Source organism: Pseudophryne corroboree, chromosome 4 (assembly GCF_028390025.1).
Source record: "Pseudophryne corroboree isolate aPseCor3 chromosome 4, aPseCor3.hap2, whole genome shotgun sequence".
NCBI classification, from domain to species: Eukaryota; Metazoa; Chordata; class Amphibia; order Anura; family Myobatrachidae; genus Pseudophryne; species Pseudophryne corroboree.
In genome coordinates, this window is record NC_086447.1 from 110685563 (window position 1) to 110704172 (window position 18610).

The 18610-nt window shown below is 49.6% G+C and overlaps 1 protein-coding gene across 4 annotated transcripts in view; it reads left to right on the plus strand.

Annotated features, from left to right (window-relative positions):
* Positions 1-18610, plus strand: part of SMC6 (structural maintenance of chromosomes 6) — a 370384-nt gene that overhangs the window by 74475 nt on the left and 277299 nt on the right. For 3 of the 4 annotated variants that reach the window (XM_063915349.1, XM_063915348.1, XM_063915347.1), the window contains exons 2-4: positions 4335-4471; positions 12830-12947; positions 13581-13686. In XM_063915349.1, coding sequence (XP_063771419.1) covers positions 4358-4471; positions 12830-12947; positions 13581-13686 — 338 coding nt within the window. In that variant the 5' untranslated portion in view covers positions 4335-4357. The remainder of the gene's footprint in view (positions 1-4334; positions 4472-12829; positions 12948-13580; positions 13687-18610) is intronic. The other variant, XM_063915346.1, reaches the window with a different exon arrangement.

Sequence of the window (18610 nt, forward strand, 5' to 3'; positions counted from 1 at the left end):
CTACGTGGGTGTTCAGTCGGTGTATGTGTTCCCTCCGCTTCCTCTCATTCCAAAGGTGCTGAGGATCGTAAGACGAACGAGGGTTCAGGCAATACTCGTCGTTCCAGATTGGCCACGGAGGGCCTGGTATCCGGATCTTCAGGAATTGCTTTTAGAAGAACCTTGGCGGCTTCCTCTAAGAGAGGACCTGTTACTGCAGGGGCCTGCGTGTTTCTGGACTTACCGCAGCTGCGTTTGACGGTGTTGAAGTTGAATGCCAAATCCTAGCTTGGAAGGGTATTCCTGGGGAGGTCATCCCCACTCTCCTTAAAGCTAGGAAGGAGGTTATGGCAAAACATTATTACTGTATTTGGAGGAAGTATGTGTCGTGGTGTGAAACCAAGGCAGCTCCTGCGGAGGCGTTTCATTTGGGTCGTTTCCTACATTTTTTTGCAGGCAGGCGTAGATGCAGGCTTGAAATTGGGTTCCATCAACGTGCAGATTTTGGCTATATCTATTTTCTTTCAAAAAGAATTGTCCGTCCTTCCTGAGGTTCAGATTTTCGTGAAGGGAGTGCTGCATATCCATCCTCCATTTGTGCCACCCGTGGCGCCGTGGGATCTTGAAGTGGTGTTGCAGTTTCTTATGTCTCACTGGTTTGAACCTTTGCGTAAGGTTGAGTTAAAGTTTCTCACTTGGAAAGTGGTCATGCTTTTGGCTCTGGCCAACAATTTCTGCCTAAGGTGGTTTCTTCGTTTCACATAAACCAACCTATTGTGGTGCCTGTGGCTACGGATGCTGTGGCAGTCCTAAAATCTCTTGATGTTGTAAGAGCCTTGAAGATTTGTCGCCAGAACGGCTCTTACTAGGAAGACAGAGGCTCTGTTTGTCCTGTATGCTTCCAACAAGATTGGAAATCCTGCTTCTAAGCAGACTATTGCACGCTGGATTTGTAATACGATTCAGCAAGCTCATTCTCATTCGTTACCAAAGTCAGTAAAGGCCCATTCTACCAGGAAGGTGGGCTCATCTTGGGCGGCTGCCTGAGGGATCTCGGCACTTCAACTTTGCTGAGCAGCTACGTGGTCGGGTTCAAACACTTTTGCTAAGTATTACAAGTTTGATACCCTGGCTGATGAGGACCTCTTGTTTGCTCAATCGGTGCTGCAGAGTCGTCCGCACTCTCCCGCCCGCACTGGAGCTTTGGTATAGACCCCGTGGTACTTTTGGAGTCCTCAGCATCCTCTAGGACGTATGGGAAAATAGGATTTTATTACCTACCGGTAAATCCTTTTCTCCTAGTCCGTAGAGGATGCTGGGGACTCCAAAAGGACCGTGGGGTATAGACGGGATCCACAGGAGCTTGGGCCCACTAAAAAGACTTTGACGGAGTGTGAACTGGCTCCTCCCTCTATGCCCCTCCCCCAGACCTGTTACAGGAACTGTGCCCAGGAGAGACAGACATTTCGTGGAAAGGATTTTTGTTAAATTAAGGGCAAGAAACCTACCAGCCCACACCACAAACATACCATACAACTGGAGTAGCATGAAACCAGATTACAGTATGAATTAACAGCAGCAACAATTTGAACATAACTGATACACAACCCACGTGTAACCAAAAAATAACCAGTATCAGTTATGTTCAAATTGTTGCTGTTGTTAATTCATACTGTTATCTGGTTTCATGCTACTCCAGTTGTACGGTATGTTTGTGGTGTGGGCTGGTAGGTTTCTTGCCCTTAATTTAACAAAAATCCTTTCCACGAAATGTCTGTCTCTCCTGGGCACAGTTCCTGTAACAGGTCTGGGGGAGGGGCATAGAGGGAGGAGCCAGTTCACACTCAGTCAAAGTCTTTTTAGTGGGCCCAATCTCCTGTGGATCCCGTCTATACCCCACGGTCCTTTTGGAGTCCCCAGCATCCTCTACCGACTAGGAGAAAAGGATTTACCGGTAGGTATTAAAATCCTATTTTCTACGTCATCCTTAGGTTCAGTTGTGTGGGGAAGGACAAGATTTGCTCCTGTTTGTCCACAAATTTTATGATTGGCAGCCACCAGCGCTGGTTTTGCCTATTACATCAACCTTAAATAATTTGAATTGGTCCCAGACCACCAATGAACCCTTACAAGTGTCCCGAGGCACTCCAGGGTGCCACACAGAGCCGGCCCTAACCAATATGATGCCCTAGGCAAGATTTTGGCTGGTGCCCCCAGCACCGCAGCTAGTTCTGCAAGAGATGCCTGGCATGAGTCAGCTGGCTGCTCTAACATTGGGCGCCTTTTGTTTATGAAAATGCATCTTATTTGCATTGCTATGTGGCTAGGATGCACAAGCAGCTTCTGGTGATTAAAATGATATGCAGCATGCTTATATTCTGTGTGTGACTGTGACTGTATCTGCATACGAAATGCTACAGTGATTTCCAGGAATACACCCAGAATATAGGCATGCCGCATATCATTTTAATCAGCAGAAGCTACTGGTGCCCCTAAGCATACCAAATGCCATAGGCATTTGCCTAGTTTGCCTATTCCTAAGGCCGGCTCTGGTGCCACAGCACACAGCTTGAGAACCACTGGCCTAATATATCCCAACACTTGACAGGTGCCATTGTAATGAGATAATCAATGTTATTCACTTCACCTGTCAGTGGTAATGTTATGGCTGATAGGCGTTGAATGCTTATTTTCAGAGGGGCAGGCTATGAGGATAAATGTCTTTCAATTAAATTGATTTTCACTGATTATTTTTTGCTTACAACTATTCAACTACATGTTCCACAACGGTCAGTAATGACCCTGACTGGGTAATTAATAGGTAGACCGCCCTGGGGCTGGGCAATATTGTTTTTCTTGGAGGGGGTGCTGATCTCCCTTTGAGGCTGCATTTATTGCACATGCGTTATTTGCTCACCCTGGTATTGTGAAGCTTGATGCATGGCTGACATATGGGGCTAGTTAAGTAATAAGTCTCAAGCTGGGTGCACACTAGAGCGATGGGGATTCGTTCCGACGTCGGAACGAATCCCCGTCAGCCCTAGATCGTGTGTACAAACTTGGGCGATGCTAATGAAGGTCCAAACAAACATGTTCTAGTGTTCACTCTAGGAGTGAAAAGGGGCAGGGCGCGCGCGCACATCCGAAACGGGGGCGCAGCCATGCAAATCAGGGGGCGTGGCCACGCCTACGTCATTTTAGGGGGCGGTGCGGCCCACAGACGCTACTATAGAGCATCTGTGGCCGGTGACTGTTGGGGGCGTGCCCAGCACCTCTGTCGGTGCTGGGCTTCCCCCAGCCCTCTCCCAATGCGTGAATGGATGCCGTGCGCATGCGCCCGGCATCTATACACGCCGGGAGGGCAGGAAGCGGGCGGCTGTTCTAGCAGGGCGCCGCAAAAGGGGCAGGGTGGGTTTTGCCTGGTAAAAAAACGGGCAGGGCCTGCTAAAACAGCCTAGAGTGAACACTAATGTTCTGTCCTTCGGCCCTCATTCCGAGTTGTTCGCTCGGTATTTTTCATCGCATCGCAATGAAAATCCGCTTAGTACGCATGCGCAATGTTCGCACTGCGACTGCGCCAAGTAACTTTGCTATGTAGAAAGTATTTTTACTCACGGCTTTTTCATCGCTCCGGCGAACGTAATGTGATTGACAGGAAATGGGTGTTACTGGGCGGAAACACGGCGTTTTATGGGCGTGTGGCTGAAAACGCTACCGTTTCCGGAAAAAACGCAGGAGTGGCTGGAGAAACGGTGGGAGTGCCTGGGCGAACGCTGGGTGTGTTTGTGACGTCAACCAGGAACGACAAGCACTGAACTGATCGCACAGGCAGAGTAAGTCTGGAGCTACTCTGAAACTGCTAAGTAGTTAGTAATCGCAATATTGCGAATACATCGGTCGCAATTTTAAGAAGCTAAGATTCACTCCCAGTAGGCGGCGGCTTAGCGTGTGTAACTCTGCTAAATTCGCCTTGCGACCGATCAACTCGGAATGAGGGCCTTCATTAGCATACTACAGGACGCTAGCGACAACACTTGGTTTTGTGTGCAGAACATACAACCAAGCGTCTGTCGCTAGCGTCCACGGGAGCCCGCAATCCCCCGTACACACTGAGCGATGTAGGCAAAATGTTGTTACGAAACTGCATATTGTGCCGACATCGCTGTAGTGTGTACCCAGCTTTTAGTGTGAGGTTTAATCCGTTGCATTGTTTTTCAATGGATCACGTGAACTAACTGTAGGAACGTGAATACCTACTAGAGGCCTTTGGTGTGCCGACCTTTTCTGTCAAATCTGTTTGGAAAAGTTAACGCTGTTAGATAATTTTCCTTTTTTAATTTTATTGTCTTCTTTAGTTTTTTAGCTTAAACAAACAACAATGGGTAAAAGGAGGGAACTGAGTCCGCTCAACACCAATGGACACAATAAGAGAGCAAGACCGGATGACGAGCAGGACTGTAATACGTCCTGTGCCATGTCCGAGTCTCAGTCAGTAAGTACAGGTTTGTCTGTTGAACACTTAATGTGATTGTTGCAAAACAATTTACTGCAGAAGACACGGGCTACAGTATATCATTTATCACACTGGATATGTCCTAGTTGTGTCAGAGCTTATACAATGGTTGTTGCTGAGTGGAACGTATGGCTGACAGTTACAGGCGGCTCTTGTTATCAGGTTCATGTCGGAAAAGGTTTTCGGTTTTACCACTGAATCCTAATAAACCGGTGTCCTATTCATAACATTCTGTATATAGGGGCATCTTCAATTTTCGGCTCTCACTCTCTATTTTGATTTACAATTCTTGCGGTATTCAGAATAAAACGTGCATTGTGTGCGGAGAGAGGGTTAGGGTGAACGGTAGTGTTGTGCGGGGATTGCGTCCAGTATTAGGGGTAGTGTAAGACAGTGTGTGAGGGGAAGGGGTGCAGGGTGAGTGGAAGTGTAGGAGCAAGGAGTGGGTGCAGGGTAAGGGTTAGTGTAGTGTTGGAGCAGTGTGTGCGGGGAGGGGGTGCAGGGTGAGCGTTTGTGTAGTGCAGGGTGTGTGGTAGTGTAGGAGCAAGGAGTGGGTGCAGGGTAAGGGGTAGGGCAGTATGTGCGGGGAGGGGGAGTAGTGTGAGGGGTAGTGTGTACAGGGTGAGTGGTAGTGTAGGGGCAAGGAGGGTTGCAGGGTAAGGGGTATGGTAGTATTGGAGCAATGTGTGCAGGGAGGGGGTGCAGGGTGAGTGGTAGTGTAGTGTGTACCAGGAGGGGATGCAGGGTGAGCGGTAGTGTAGTGTGTACCAGGAGGGGGTGCAGGATGAGCAGTAGTGTAGTGTGTACCAGGAGGGGGTGCAGGGTGAGTGGTAGTGTAGTGCAGTGTGTACAGGGTGAGTGGTATTGTAGGATCATGGAGGTGGTGCAGGGTAAGGGATAGGGTAGTGTTGGTGCAGTGTGTGCGGGGAGGGGGTGCAGGGTAAGCGGTAGTGTGTACCGGGAAGGGGTGCAGGGTGAGCGGTACTGGTGGTTGTTGGGTAGTGTAGTGCGGGAAAGGGATGCGGGCTGAGAGGTTGTATAGCAGAGCGGTGTATGGGGGGGCGGTGCATGGTAAGGGGTAGGGTAGTGTTGGAGCAGTGTGTGCAAGGTGGCGGTGCTGGGTGAGTGGTAGTGTAGTGTGTACCAGGAGGGGGTGCAGGGTGAACGGTAGTGTAGTGCAGAGTGAGTGGTAGTGTAGGAGCAAGGAGGGGGTGCAGGGTAAGAGTAGGGTAGTGTTGGAGCAGTGTCCGCGGGGATGGGGTGCAGGGTGAGCGGTAGTGTGTACCATGAGGGGGTGCAGGATGAGCGGTAGTGTAGTGCAGTGTGTACAGAGAGTGGTAGTGTAGGAGCAAGGAGGGGGTGCAGGGTAAGGGTAGTGTTGGAGCATTGTCTGCGAGGAGGCGGTGCTGGGTGAGTGGTAGTGTAGTGTGTACCAGGAGGGGGTGCGAGGTGAGCGGTGTTGAAGCGTAACATGTATTGTAGTGCGTAGAAGGGATGCAGGCTGAGAGGTTGTGTAAGAGATCAGTGTATGCGGGGAGGGGGCACAGGGTAAGGGTAGGGTAGTGCTTGGTGAGCGATAGTGTGTACGAGGAGGGGGTGCAGGGTGAGCGTTATTGGAGGGTAACGTGTAGTGCGGGGAAGGGACGCAGGCTGAGAGGTTGTGTAAGAGAGCAGTGCGGGGAGGGGGTGCGGGTGAGGGGTAGTACCTGTGCCCAAACATTGGAAGCCCTGCTGCCTGCAATGCTGAGGAGAAGAGATGACTTCCAGCATGTCAGGGAAGTGGATGCTCAGGAGAGTGCTGCAGGAGGAAAGTAATTATTGGACAAATTAAGATAATTGGAAATGCCCAGTTACTTAATCAGGCATTAGGTATGTTGTCCAAGGAGTTCCGCAGTAAGTTCAGACCATTTTTCCTTCAAAAATGGATTTAAAAAAAAGAAATTGAGCAGCACATGAGAAAAATAAAAACAGAACCCAGTTGAATACCAAAAATCTCACACCTGCAGGAAAAACCCCATTTTTAAAGTTTTGTGTAAAAATTTGCTCCCAGTTACATATGCCCCCTAAGGTCTCTATGTACTTGGGGTGTTTAAAATAAGAATTTACTTACCGATAATTCTATTTCTCATAGTCCGTAGTGGATGCTGGGGACTCCGAAAGGACCATGGGGAATAGCGGCTCCGCAGGAGACTGGGCACAAAGTAAAAGCTTTAGGACTAGCTGGTGTGCACTGGCTCCTCCCCCTATGACCCTCCTCCAAGCCTCAGTTAGGATACTGTGCCCGGACGAGCGTACACAATAAGGAAGGATTTTGAATCCCGGGTAAGACTCATACCAGCCACACCAATCACACCGTACATCTGTGATCTGAACCCAGTTAACAGCATGATAACAGAAGGAGCCTCTGAAAAGATGGCTCACAACAACAATAACCCGATTTTTGTAACAATAACTATGTACAAGTAATGCAGACAATCCGCACTTGGGATGGGCGCCCAGCATCCACTACGGACTATGAGAAATAGAATTATCGGTAAGTAAATTCTTATTTTCTCTAACGTCCTAGTGGATGCTGGGGACTCCGAAAGGACCATGGGGATTATACCAAAGCTCCCAAACGGGCGGGAGAGTGCGGATGACTCTGCAGCACCGAATGAGAGAACTCCAGGTCCTCCTCAGCCAGGGTATCAAATTTGTAGAATTTAGCAAACTTGATTGCCCCTGACCAAGTAGCTGCTCGGCAAAGTTGTAAAGCCGAGACCCCTCGGGCAGCCGCCCAAGATGAGCCCACTTTCCGTGTGGAATGGGCTTTTACAGATTTTGGCTGTGGCAGGCCTGCCACAGAATGTGCAAGCTGAATTGTACTACAAATCCAACGAGCAATCGTCTGCTTAGAAGCAGGAGCACCCAGCTTGTTGGGTGCATACAGGATAAACAGCGAATCAGATTTTCTGACTCCAGCCGTCCTGGAAACATATATTTTCAGGGCCCTGACTACGTCCAGCAACTTGGAATCCTCCAAGTCCCTAGTAGCCGCAGGCACCACAATAGGCTGGTTTAAGTGAAATGCTGAAACCACCTTAGGAAGAAATTGAGGACGAGTCCTCAATTCTGCCCTGTCCGTATGAAAAATTAGGTAAGGTCTTTTATAGGATAAAGCCGCCAATTCTGAGGCACGCCTGGCTGAAGCCAGGGCTAACAGCATTACCACTTTCCATGTGAGATATTTTAAGTCCACAGTGGTGAGTGGTTCAAACCAATGTGATTTTAGGAATCCCAAAACTACATTGAGATCCCAAGGTGCCACTGGAGGCACAAAAGGAGGCTGTATATGCAGTACTCCCTTGACAAACGTCTGAACTTCAGGAACAGAAGCCAGTTCTTTTTGGAAGAATATTGACAGGGCCGAAATTTGAACCTTAATGGACCCTAATTTGAGGCCCATAGACAGTCCTGTTTGCAGGAAATGCAGGAAACGACCCAGTTGAAATTCCTCTGTAGGGGCCTTCCTGGCCTCGCACCACGCAACATATTTACGCCAAATACGGTGATAATGTTGTATGGTTACATCCTTCCTGGCTTTGATCAGGGTAGGGATGACTACATCCGGAATGCCTTTTTCCTTCAGGATCCGGCGTTCAACCGCCATGCCGTCAAACGCAGCCGCGGTAAGTCTTGGAACAGACATGGTCCCTGCTGGAGCAGGTCCTTTCTTAGAGGTAGAGGCCACGGGTCTTCCGTGAGCATCTCTTGAATTTCCGGGTACCAAGTCCTTCTTGGCCAATCCGGAGCCACGAGTATAGTCTTTACTCCTCTCCTTCTTATGATTCTCAGTACTTTTGGTATGAGAGGAAGAGGAGGGAACACATACACTGACTGGTACACCCACGGTGTTACCAGAGCGTCCACAGCTATTGCCTGAGGGTCCCTTGACCTGGCGCAATATCTGTCCAGTTTTTTGTTGAGGCGGGACGCCATCATGTCCACCTTTGGTTTTTCCCAACGGTTCACAATCATGTGGAAGACTTCTGGGTGAAGTCCCCACTCCCCCGGGTGAAGATCGTGTCTGCTAAGGAAGTCTGCTTCCCAGTTGTCCACTCCCGGAATGAACACTGCTGACAGTGCTATCGCATGATTCTCCGCCCAGCGAAGAATCCTTGCCACTTCCATCATTGCCCTCCTGCTTCTTGTGCCGCCCTGTCTGTTTACGTGGGCGACTGCCGTGATGTTGTCCGACTGGATCAACACCGGCTGACCCTGAAGCAGAGGTCTTGCCTGACTTAGGGCATTGTAAATGGCCCTTAGTTCCAGGATATTTATGTGAAGTGACGTTTCCATGCTTTGACCACAAGCCCTGGAAATTTCTTCCCTGTGTGACTGCTCCCCAGCCTCTCAGGCTGGCATCCGTGGTCACCAGGACCCAATCCTGAATGCCGAATCTGCGGCCCTCTAGGAGATGAGCACTCTGTAACCACCACAGGAGAGACACCCTTGTCCTTGGAGACAGGGTTATCCGCTGATGCATTTGAAGATGCGATCCGGACCATTTGTCCAGCAGATCCCACTGAAAAGTTCTTGCGTGGAATCTGCCGAATGGAATCGCTTCGTAAGAAGCCACCATCTTTCCCAGGACCCTTGTGCATTGATGTACTGACTCTTGGCCTGGTCTTAGGAGGTTCCTGACTAGGTCGGATAACTCCTTGGCTTTCTCCTCCGGGAGAAACACCTTTTTCTGTACTGTGTCCAGAATCATCCCTAGGAACAGCAGACGTGTCGTCGGAATCAGCTGCGATTTTGGAATATTTAGAATCCATCCGTGCTGTCGTAGTACTACTTGAGATAGTGCTACTCCGACCTCTAACTGTTCTCTGGACCTTGCCCTTATCAGGAGATCGTCCAAGTAAGGGATAATTAAGACGCCTTTTCTTCGAAGAAGAATCATCATTTCGGCCATTACCTTGGTAAAGACCCGGGGTGCCGTGGACAATCCAAACGGCAGCGTCTGAAACTGATAGTGACAGTTCTGTACCACAAACCTGAGGTACCCTTGGTGAGAAGGGCAAATTGGGACATGGAGGTAAGCATCCTTGATGTCCAGAGACACCATATAGTCCCCTTCTTCCAGGTTCGCTATCACTGCTCTGAGTGACTCCATCTTGAACTTGAATCTTTTTATGTAAGTGTTCAAGGATTTCAGATTTAAAATGGGTCTCACCGAGCCGTCCGGCTTCGGTACCACAAACAGCGTGGAATAATACCCCTTTCCCTGTTGTAGGAGGGGTACCTTGATTATCACCTGCTGGGAATACAGCTTGTGAATGGCTTCCAATACCGCCTCCCTGTCGGGGGGAGACGTTGGTAAAGCAGACTTCAGGAACCGGCGAGGGGGAGACGTCTCGAATTCCAATTTGTACCCCTGAGATACTGCCTGCAGGATCCAGGGGTCCACTTGCGAGTGAGCCCACTGCGCGCTGAAATTCTTGAGACGGGCCCCCACCGTGCCTGAGTCCGCTTGTAAGGCCCCAGCGTCATGCTGAGGACTTGGCAGAAGCGGGGGAGGGCTTCTGTTCGTGGGAAGAGGCTGTTTGCTGCAGTCTTTTTCCCCTTCCTCTGCCCCGGGGCAGATATGAGTGGCCTTTTGCCCGCTTGCCCTTATGGGGACGAAAGGACTGAGCCTGAAAAGACGGTATCTTTTTCTGCTGCGAGGTGACTTGGGGAAAAAAGGTGGATTTTCCAGCCGTTGCCGTGGCCACCAGGTCCGATAGACCGACCCCAAATAACTCCTCCCCTTTATACGGCAATACTTCCATATGCCGTTTGGAATCCGCATCCCCTGACCACTGTCGCGTCCATAATCCTCTTCTGGCAGAAATGGACATCGCACTTACTCTTGATGCCAGAGTGCAAATATCCCTCTGTGCATCTCGCATATATAGAAATGCATCCTTTAAATGCTCTATAGTCAATAATATATTGTCCCTGTCCAGGGTATCAATATTTTCAGTCGGGGAATCCGACCAAGCCACCCCAGCACTGCACATCCAGGCTGAGGCGATTGCTGGTCGCAGTATAATACCAGTATGTGTGTATATACTTTTAAGGGTATTTTCCAGCTTCCTATCAGCTGGTTCCTTGAGGGCGGCCGTATCAGGGGACGGTAACGCCACTTGTTTTGATAAGCGTGTGAGCGCCTTATCTACGCTAGGGGGTGTTTCCCAACGCGCCCTAACCTCTGGCGGGAAAGGATATAATGCCAATAATTTTTTAGAAATTAGCAGTTTTTTATCGGGGGAAACCCACGCTTCATCACACACCTCATTTAATTCATCTGATTCAGGAAAAACTACGGGTAGTTTTTTCACACCCCACATAATACCCTTTTTTGTGGTACTTGTAGTATCAGAAATGTTCAAAACCTCCTTCATTGCCGTGATCATGTAACGTGTGGCCCTACTGGAAAATTCGTTTGTTTCCTCACCGTCGACACTGGAGTCAGTGTCCGTGTCAGTGTCTGTATCGACCTGAGGTAACGGGCGTTTTATAGCCCCTGACGGTGTTTGAGACGCCTGTACAGGTATTAACTGATTTGCCGGCTGTCTCATGTCGTCAACAGTCTTTTGTAAAGTGCCGACACTATCACGTAATTCTTTTCATAAGACCATCCAGTCAGGTGTCGACTCCCTAGGGGGTGACATCACTAACACAGGCAATTGCTCCGCCTCCACACCATTTTCCTCCTCATACATGTCGACACAGCGTACCGACACACAGCACACACACAGGGAATGCTCTGATAGAGGACAGGACCCCACTAGCCCTTTGGGGAGACAGAGGGAGAGTTTGCCAGCACACACCAGAGCGCTATATATATACAGGTATAACCTTATATAAGTGTTTTTCCCTAATATAGCTGCTGTATATATTAATATGCCAATTTAGTGCCCCCCCTCTCTTGTTTTACCCTGTTTCTGTAGTGCAGGACTGCAGGGGAGAGTCAGGGAGCCTTCCTCCAACGGAGCTGTGAGGAAAAAATGGCGCTTGTGTGCTGAGGAGATAGGCTCCGCCCCTTTTTCGTCGGCCTTTCTCCTGCTTTTTTGTGGAAAACTGGCAGGGGTTAAATACATCCATATAGCCCAGGAGCTATATGTGATGTATTTTTAGCCATTTAAGGTATTTTCATTGCGACCCAGGGCGCCCCCCCCCAGCGCCCTGCACCCTCAGTGACCGGAGTGTGAAGTGTGCTGAGAGCAATGGCGCACAGCTGCGGTGCTGTGCGCTACCTTATTGAAGACAGGACGTCTTCTGCCGCCGATTTTCCGGACCTCTTCACTCTTCTGGCTCTGTAAGGGGGCCGGCGGCGCGGCTCCGGGACCCATCCATGGCTGGGCCTGTGATCGTCCCTCTGGAGCTAATGTCCAGTAGCCTAAGAAGCCCAATCCACTCTGCACGCAGGTGAGTTCGCTTCTTCTCCCCTTAGTCCCTCGATGCAGTGAGCCTGTTGCCAGCAGGTCTCACTGAAAATAAAAAAACCTATTTAAACTTTTACTCTAAGCAGCTCAGGAGAGCCACCTAGATTGCACCCTTCTCGTTCGGGCACAAAATCTTAACTGAGGCTTGGAGGAGGGTCATAGGGGGAGGAGCCAGTGCACACCAGCTAGTCCTAAAGCTTTTACTTTGTGCCCAGTCTCCTGCGGAGCCGCTATTCCCCATGGTCCTTTCGGAGTCCCCAGCATCCACTAGGACGTTCGAGAAAGATAAAATAAAAAATTCTGGCTCAAGATCACCCACTAACCTATTTATTCTTATATTGACTAGCATTTGCCTGTGGTTTAGTTTAGAAATATATATACATGCTTATTTTATAAGCGACACGCAAATGCGTGGAATCAACTACAAATAGGTGAAAGGGAGGTGAAATGCCGTTGCAAGGGCACCTCCTCTCACAGTGTCGCCCAGGACTGGAGCTACTGTAAGGGAGGCACACAGCTGCACTAACTCACATGGCTGAAATCGATGCCACAGTGTCTGAACTATGCTTACTCTTATTGCCACTTCATTTTCCATTGGTACACATGCCAGAGAAATGTTTCCCATCTCCACTCCCTTACAGTGCAGATGGAAAACATGCACTGTTAGCGTTCCCTGAGTAGAGGAACAGAGAAACACTGCACTACTTTGACACCACACTATGGGGTGTATTTACTGAGCCGCTGCCTGTCAAAACCGCTGGGTTGTTCCAGATATAAAGTTACTGCTTTATTTGCTTTGCTTTTAACTCAGAATTGGCGTCATTATGCTTTCGTATATCCAGTTCTCAGTGTCGCTTTGTTTTGCTAGGGCACTGCTGAAGTCGGAATCATTGAGAGCATTTCGCTGAAGAACTTCATGTGTCATTCCATGCTCGGGCCATTCCGATTTGGACCAAATGTCAACTTTGTCGTTGGGAACAATGGAAGTAAGTTGTGAGGGGGACTAACTTTATTTTGTTGTGAAGCCGCCTCTATCATCCATCGCTTAGAGCAGTGATGGGGAACCTTTGGCACTCCAGCTGTTGTTGAACTAGACATCCCTTATTACAGAATGGAATACATTCATTTTTCCCCTCAAAATTCTACACACAATACCCCATAATGACAACGTGATTTTTTTTATTTATTTTTTTGATATTTGTGCAAATGTATTAAAAAACTAAGAAATCACATGTACATAAGTATTCACAGCCTTTGCTCAATACTTTGTTGATGCACCTTTGGCAGCAATTACAGCCTCAAGTCTTTTTGAATAGGATGCCACAAGCTTGGCACCCCTATCTTTGGGCAGTTTTGCTCATTACTCTTTGCAGCACTTCTCAAGCTACATCAGGTTGATAAAAGGGTGGAGAACCAATCCGCTTCAAGATAGCATTTATGAAATGATAGGTAGAAATGAATTGGTTGCTATGGGTTTCTCCACTTGACCACTCTTTGAAACAACTCCCATTAAATATCTAACACCAGGAAATATTCCCATATAGAACGTAAAAGAATGTAAACCAGTTTTCTTTTGTGTACTCTCCATTGTTACTTACTTCTTGTGGTTTTGTTTTTAGGTGGAAAAAGTGCAGTTCTGACTGCTCTCATTGTAGGGCTGGGTGGAAAAGCTGCAATCACAAACCGAGGTTCATCAATAAAAGGATTTGTGAAGGATGGACAGACGTAAGTTTTATTGGTGACCAGCGGTGGGGTGTAATGGAGTCCGACATCGCCAGAGGTACAGGATGCCGGCTGATCTCAGACATTTTTTTTTCTGCTGCGGAGTACACTGGGCTCCACAAGAATAGACATTGGTGGTGTAGAGTAGGATCTTGATCCGAGGCACCAACAGGCTCAAAGCCTTGACTGTTCCCAGAATGCACAGTGCTGCCTCCTCTATAACCCCGCCTCCCTGCACAGGAGCTCAGTTTTGTAGTTTGTGCTGCAGTAAGCAGGCACATAACAGAGGGGCTGCTCCAGGCAGCCCTAAGAAGAGCTTTTTCTCCTTTATCCACTAGGGGACACTGGAGCGCAGTTACGATGGGGAAATAGTAGGCAGTAATTGGGAGCTGGCACTTTAAAACTCTAACCCTGTGGCTAGCTCCTCCCCTACTATGTCCCCCCCTCCATGCCAGTCTTTGTTTTGTGCCCAAGGGAGCTGGTCACTCTTGGGTTTTCTCTTAAGAATTTTTTTCTTTTCTTTCTTCACAGACTGGCAGCTCTGCCTCTGCCAGTCTGCACCGCAGGAGCTGCCGGCGGTGTCCCATCGCAGCTGCGTGCGGCTCGGGATGGGCCCCGGCTGAAGGAGACACCGAGCTCTCTCGAACTGGCCGGACACTGCTGCGTGCGGCGCGTGCCTGGGCCGCTCCATCGGCAGAAGATTCCGGCATCACGGCAGCGGTAAGTATATGCGGCCGGACACCGCTGCGTGCGGCGCGTGCCGGGTCCGCTCCACCAAGAACAGCAACGGTGAGTAGAAAGGCTGTACTTTATTCAGACTTTGGTGGCTATTGTATTTTGCACTTAGCACATGTATGCACTCATATTGTAACAGCTGCGTTGTCTCTGAGAGCACTCATAGCTCACGCAGATAGCTCCGGCCTCCAATGCATGGGGTCACAAGATCAAGCCATCCATCAGCTATTTCTCTGACGTCCTAGTGGATGCTGGGAACTCCGTAAGGACCATGGGGAATAGACGGGCTCCGCAGGAGACTGGGCACTCTAAAAGAAAGATTAGGTACTATCTGGTGTGCACTGGCTCCTCCCTCTATGCCCCTCCTCCAGACCTCAGTTAGTATCTGTGCCCGGCCAGAGCTGGGTGCTCCTAATGGGCTCTCCTGAGCTTGCTAGAAAAGAAAGTATTTATTAGGTTTTTTATTTTCAGTGAGCTTCTGCTGGCAACAGACTCACTGCTACGTGGGACTGAGGGGAGAGAAGCAAACCTACCTACTTGCAGCTAGCTTGTGCTTCTTAGGCTACTGGACACCATTAGCTCCAGAGGGTTCGAACACAGGACCTGGCCTCGATCGTCCGTTCCCGGAGCCGCGCCGCCGTCCTCCTTGCAGAGCCAGAAGACAGAAGAGTGAAGACGACGAAATCCGCGGCAGAAGACTCCTGTCTAAATTTAAAGCACAGCACCGCAGCTGTGCGCCATTGCTCCCAGCACACTTACATACTCCGGTCACTGTAGGGTGCAGGGCGCTGGTGGGGGGCGCCCTGGGCAGCAATTAATATACCTTTTGGCATTAAAAAATACATATATACAGTCTGGTACTGTATATATGTAAAAACCCCCGCCATTAACATACACAAAACGCGGGACAGAAGCCCGCCGCTGAGGGGGCGGGGCCTTCTTCCTCAGCACACCAGCGCCATTTTCCCTTCATAGCTCCTCTGGAAGCAGCTCCCCAGGCTCTCCCCTGCAGTATCCAGGTACAAGAAGGGTGAAAAAGAGAGGGGGGGCACATAAATTTAGGCGCAAAATAAGTCATAAAAGCAGCTATTGGGAAATCACTTATTATAGTGAAAATCCCTGTGTTATATAGCGCTGTGGTGTGTGCTGGCATACTCTCTCTCTGTCTCCCCAAAGGACTTTGTGGGGTCCTGTCCTCAGTGTGAGCATTCCCTGTGCGGCTGTGTCAACATGTTTGATGAGGAAGGTTACCTGGAGGCGGAGCAAGGGCAGATAAGTGTGGTGTCGCCCCCGGCGGGGCTGACACCTGATTGGATGGATATGTGGAAGGTCTTAACCGACAATGTCAACTCCTTACATAAAAGGTTTGATGACGCTGCAGCCTTGGGACAGCCGGGGTCTCAGCCCGTGCCTGCCCAGGTGACGCAGACACCGTCAGGGGCTCATAAACGCCCTCTAGCTCAGGTGGTTGACACAGATGTCGACACGGAGTCCGACTCCAGTGTAGACGATGATGAGACACATTTACAGTCTAAAAAGGCCATCCGATGCATGATTACTGCAATGAAAGATGTATTACACATTTCTGACATTAACCCGGTTACTACCAAGAAGGTTTATATGTTTGGGGAGAAAAAACAGCCAGTGACTTTTCCCCCATCTGATGAATTAAATGAGTTGTGTGAAGAAGCGTGGAGTTCCCCTGATAAGAAACTAGTGATTTCTAAGAGGTTACTGATGGCGTACCCTTTCCCGCCAACGGACAGGCTACGTTGGGAAACGTCCCCTAGGGTGGACAAGGCGCTCACACGCTTATCTAAAAGGGTGGCCCTGCCGTCTCAGGATACGGCTGCCCTAAAGGAGCCTGCGGATAGAAAGCAGGAAGCTATCCTGAAGTCTGTGTATACACACTCTGGTACTCTACTGAGACCTGCTATTGCTTCAGCCTGGATGTGTAGTGCTGCAGCAGCATGGACTGATACTCTGTCAGACAACATTGATTCCCTCGACAGGGATACTATTTTGCTAACCCTAGAACATATAAAAGACGTCGTCTTATATATGCGGGATGCCCAGAGGGACATTTGCCTGCTGGGCTCTAGAATTAATGCAATGTCCATTTCTGCCAGGAGGGTCTTATGGACTCGGCAATGGACAGGAGATGCTGATTCTAAAAAACACATGGAGGTTTTGCCTTATAAGGGTGAGGAATTGTTTGGGGACGGTCTCTCGGACCTCGTATCCACAGCGACAGCTGGAAAGTCGACTTTTTTGCCTCAGGTTTCCTCACAGCCTAAGAAAGCACCGTATTATCAAATGCAGTCCTTTCGGCCTCAGAAAGGCAAGCGGGTCAGAGGCGCATCCTTTCTGGCCAGAGGCAGGGGTAGAGGAAAGAAGCTGCACCATGCAGCCAGTTCCCAGGAACAAAAATCCTCCCCTGCTTCCACTGAGTCCACCGCATGACGTTGGGGCTCCATGGGCGGAGCCAGGTGCGGTGGGGGCGCGTCTCCGAAACTTCAGCAACCAATGGGCTCGCTCACAGGTGGATCTCTGGGCTGTACAAATTGTATCTCAGGGGTACAAGCTGGAGTTCGAAGCTTCCCCCCCCCCGCTACCTCAAATCAACCTTGCCAGCTTCCCCCAGGGAAAGGGAGGTAGTACTGGCGGCAATTCACAAGCTGTACCTCCAGCAGGTGATAATCAAGGTCCCTCTCCTTCAACAGGGAAGGGGTTACTAATCCACAATGTTTGTGGTACCGAAACCGGACGGTTCGGTGAGACCCATTCTGAATTTAAAATCCTTGAACACTTTTATATAAAGAAATTCAAGTTCAAAATGGAATCGCTCAGAGCGGTTATTGCAAGCCTGGAAGTGGGGGATTTTATGGTGTCGCTGGACATCAAGGATGCTTACTTGCATGTCCCCATTTACCCACCTCACCAGGAGTACCTCAGGTTTGTGGTACAGGACTGTCATTACCAATTCCAGACGTTGCCGTTTGGTCTGTCCACGGCACCGAGGATATTTACCAAGGTAATGACCGAAATGATGATAATCCTTCGGAAGAAAGGTGTTATAATTATCCCGTACTTGGACGATCTCCTCATAAAGGCGAGGTCCAGTGACCAGTTGTTGGTCAGCGTAGCACTTTCTCAGGAAGTGTTACAACAGCACGGCTGGATTCTGAATATCCCAAAGTCGCAGCTGATTCCTACGACGCGTCTGCTTTTCCTGGGTATGATTCTGGACACAGAACAGAAGAAGGTGTTTTTCCCGGTGGAGAAGGCCCAGGAATTGTCATCTCTGGTCAGGGACCTCCTGAAACTAAGACAGGTGTCGGTGCATCACTGCACGCGAGTCCTGGGAAAGATGGTGGCTTCATACGAAGCAATTCCCTTCGGCAGGTTCCATGCAAGGATCTTTCAGTGGGATCTGTTGGACAAGTGGTCCGGATCGCATCTTCAGATGCATCGACTGATCACCCTGTCCCCGAGGGCCAGGGTGTCTCTGCTGTGGTGGCTGCAGAGTGCTCATCTTCTCGAGGGACGCAGGTTCGGCATACAGGACTGGGTCCTGGTGACCATGGATGCAAGCCTCCGAGGATGGGGGGCAGTCACTCAGGGAAGAAACTTCCAAGGACAGTGGTCAAGTCTAGAGACTACACTACACATAAATATACTGGAACTAAGGACCATCTACAACGCCCTGAGTCAAGCAGAGCCCCTGCTTCGAAACCAACCAGTACTGATTCAGTCAGACAACATCACGGCGGTCGCCCATGTAAACCGCCAGGGCGGCACAAGAAGCAGGATGGCAATGGCAGAAGCCGCAAGGATTCTTCGATGGGCGGAGAATCACGTGCTAGCACTGTCAGCAGTGTTCATTCCGGGAGTGGACAACTGGGAATCAGACTTCCTCAGCAGGCACGACCTCCACCTGGGAGAGTGGGGACTTCACAAAGAAGTCTTCACACAGATTGTAAATCGTTGGGAACTGCCACAGGTGGACATGATGGCGTCCCGCCTCAACAAAAAGCTAAAAAAATATTGCGCCAGGTCAAGGGACCCTCAGGCGATAGCTGTGGACGCACTAGTGACACCGTGGGTGTTCCAGACGGTTTATGTGGTTCCTCCTCTTCCTCTCATACATAAGGTACTGAGGATAGTAAGAAAGAGAGGAGTAAGAACAATA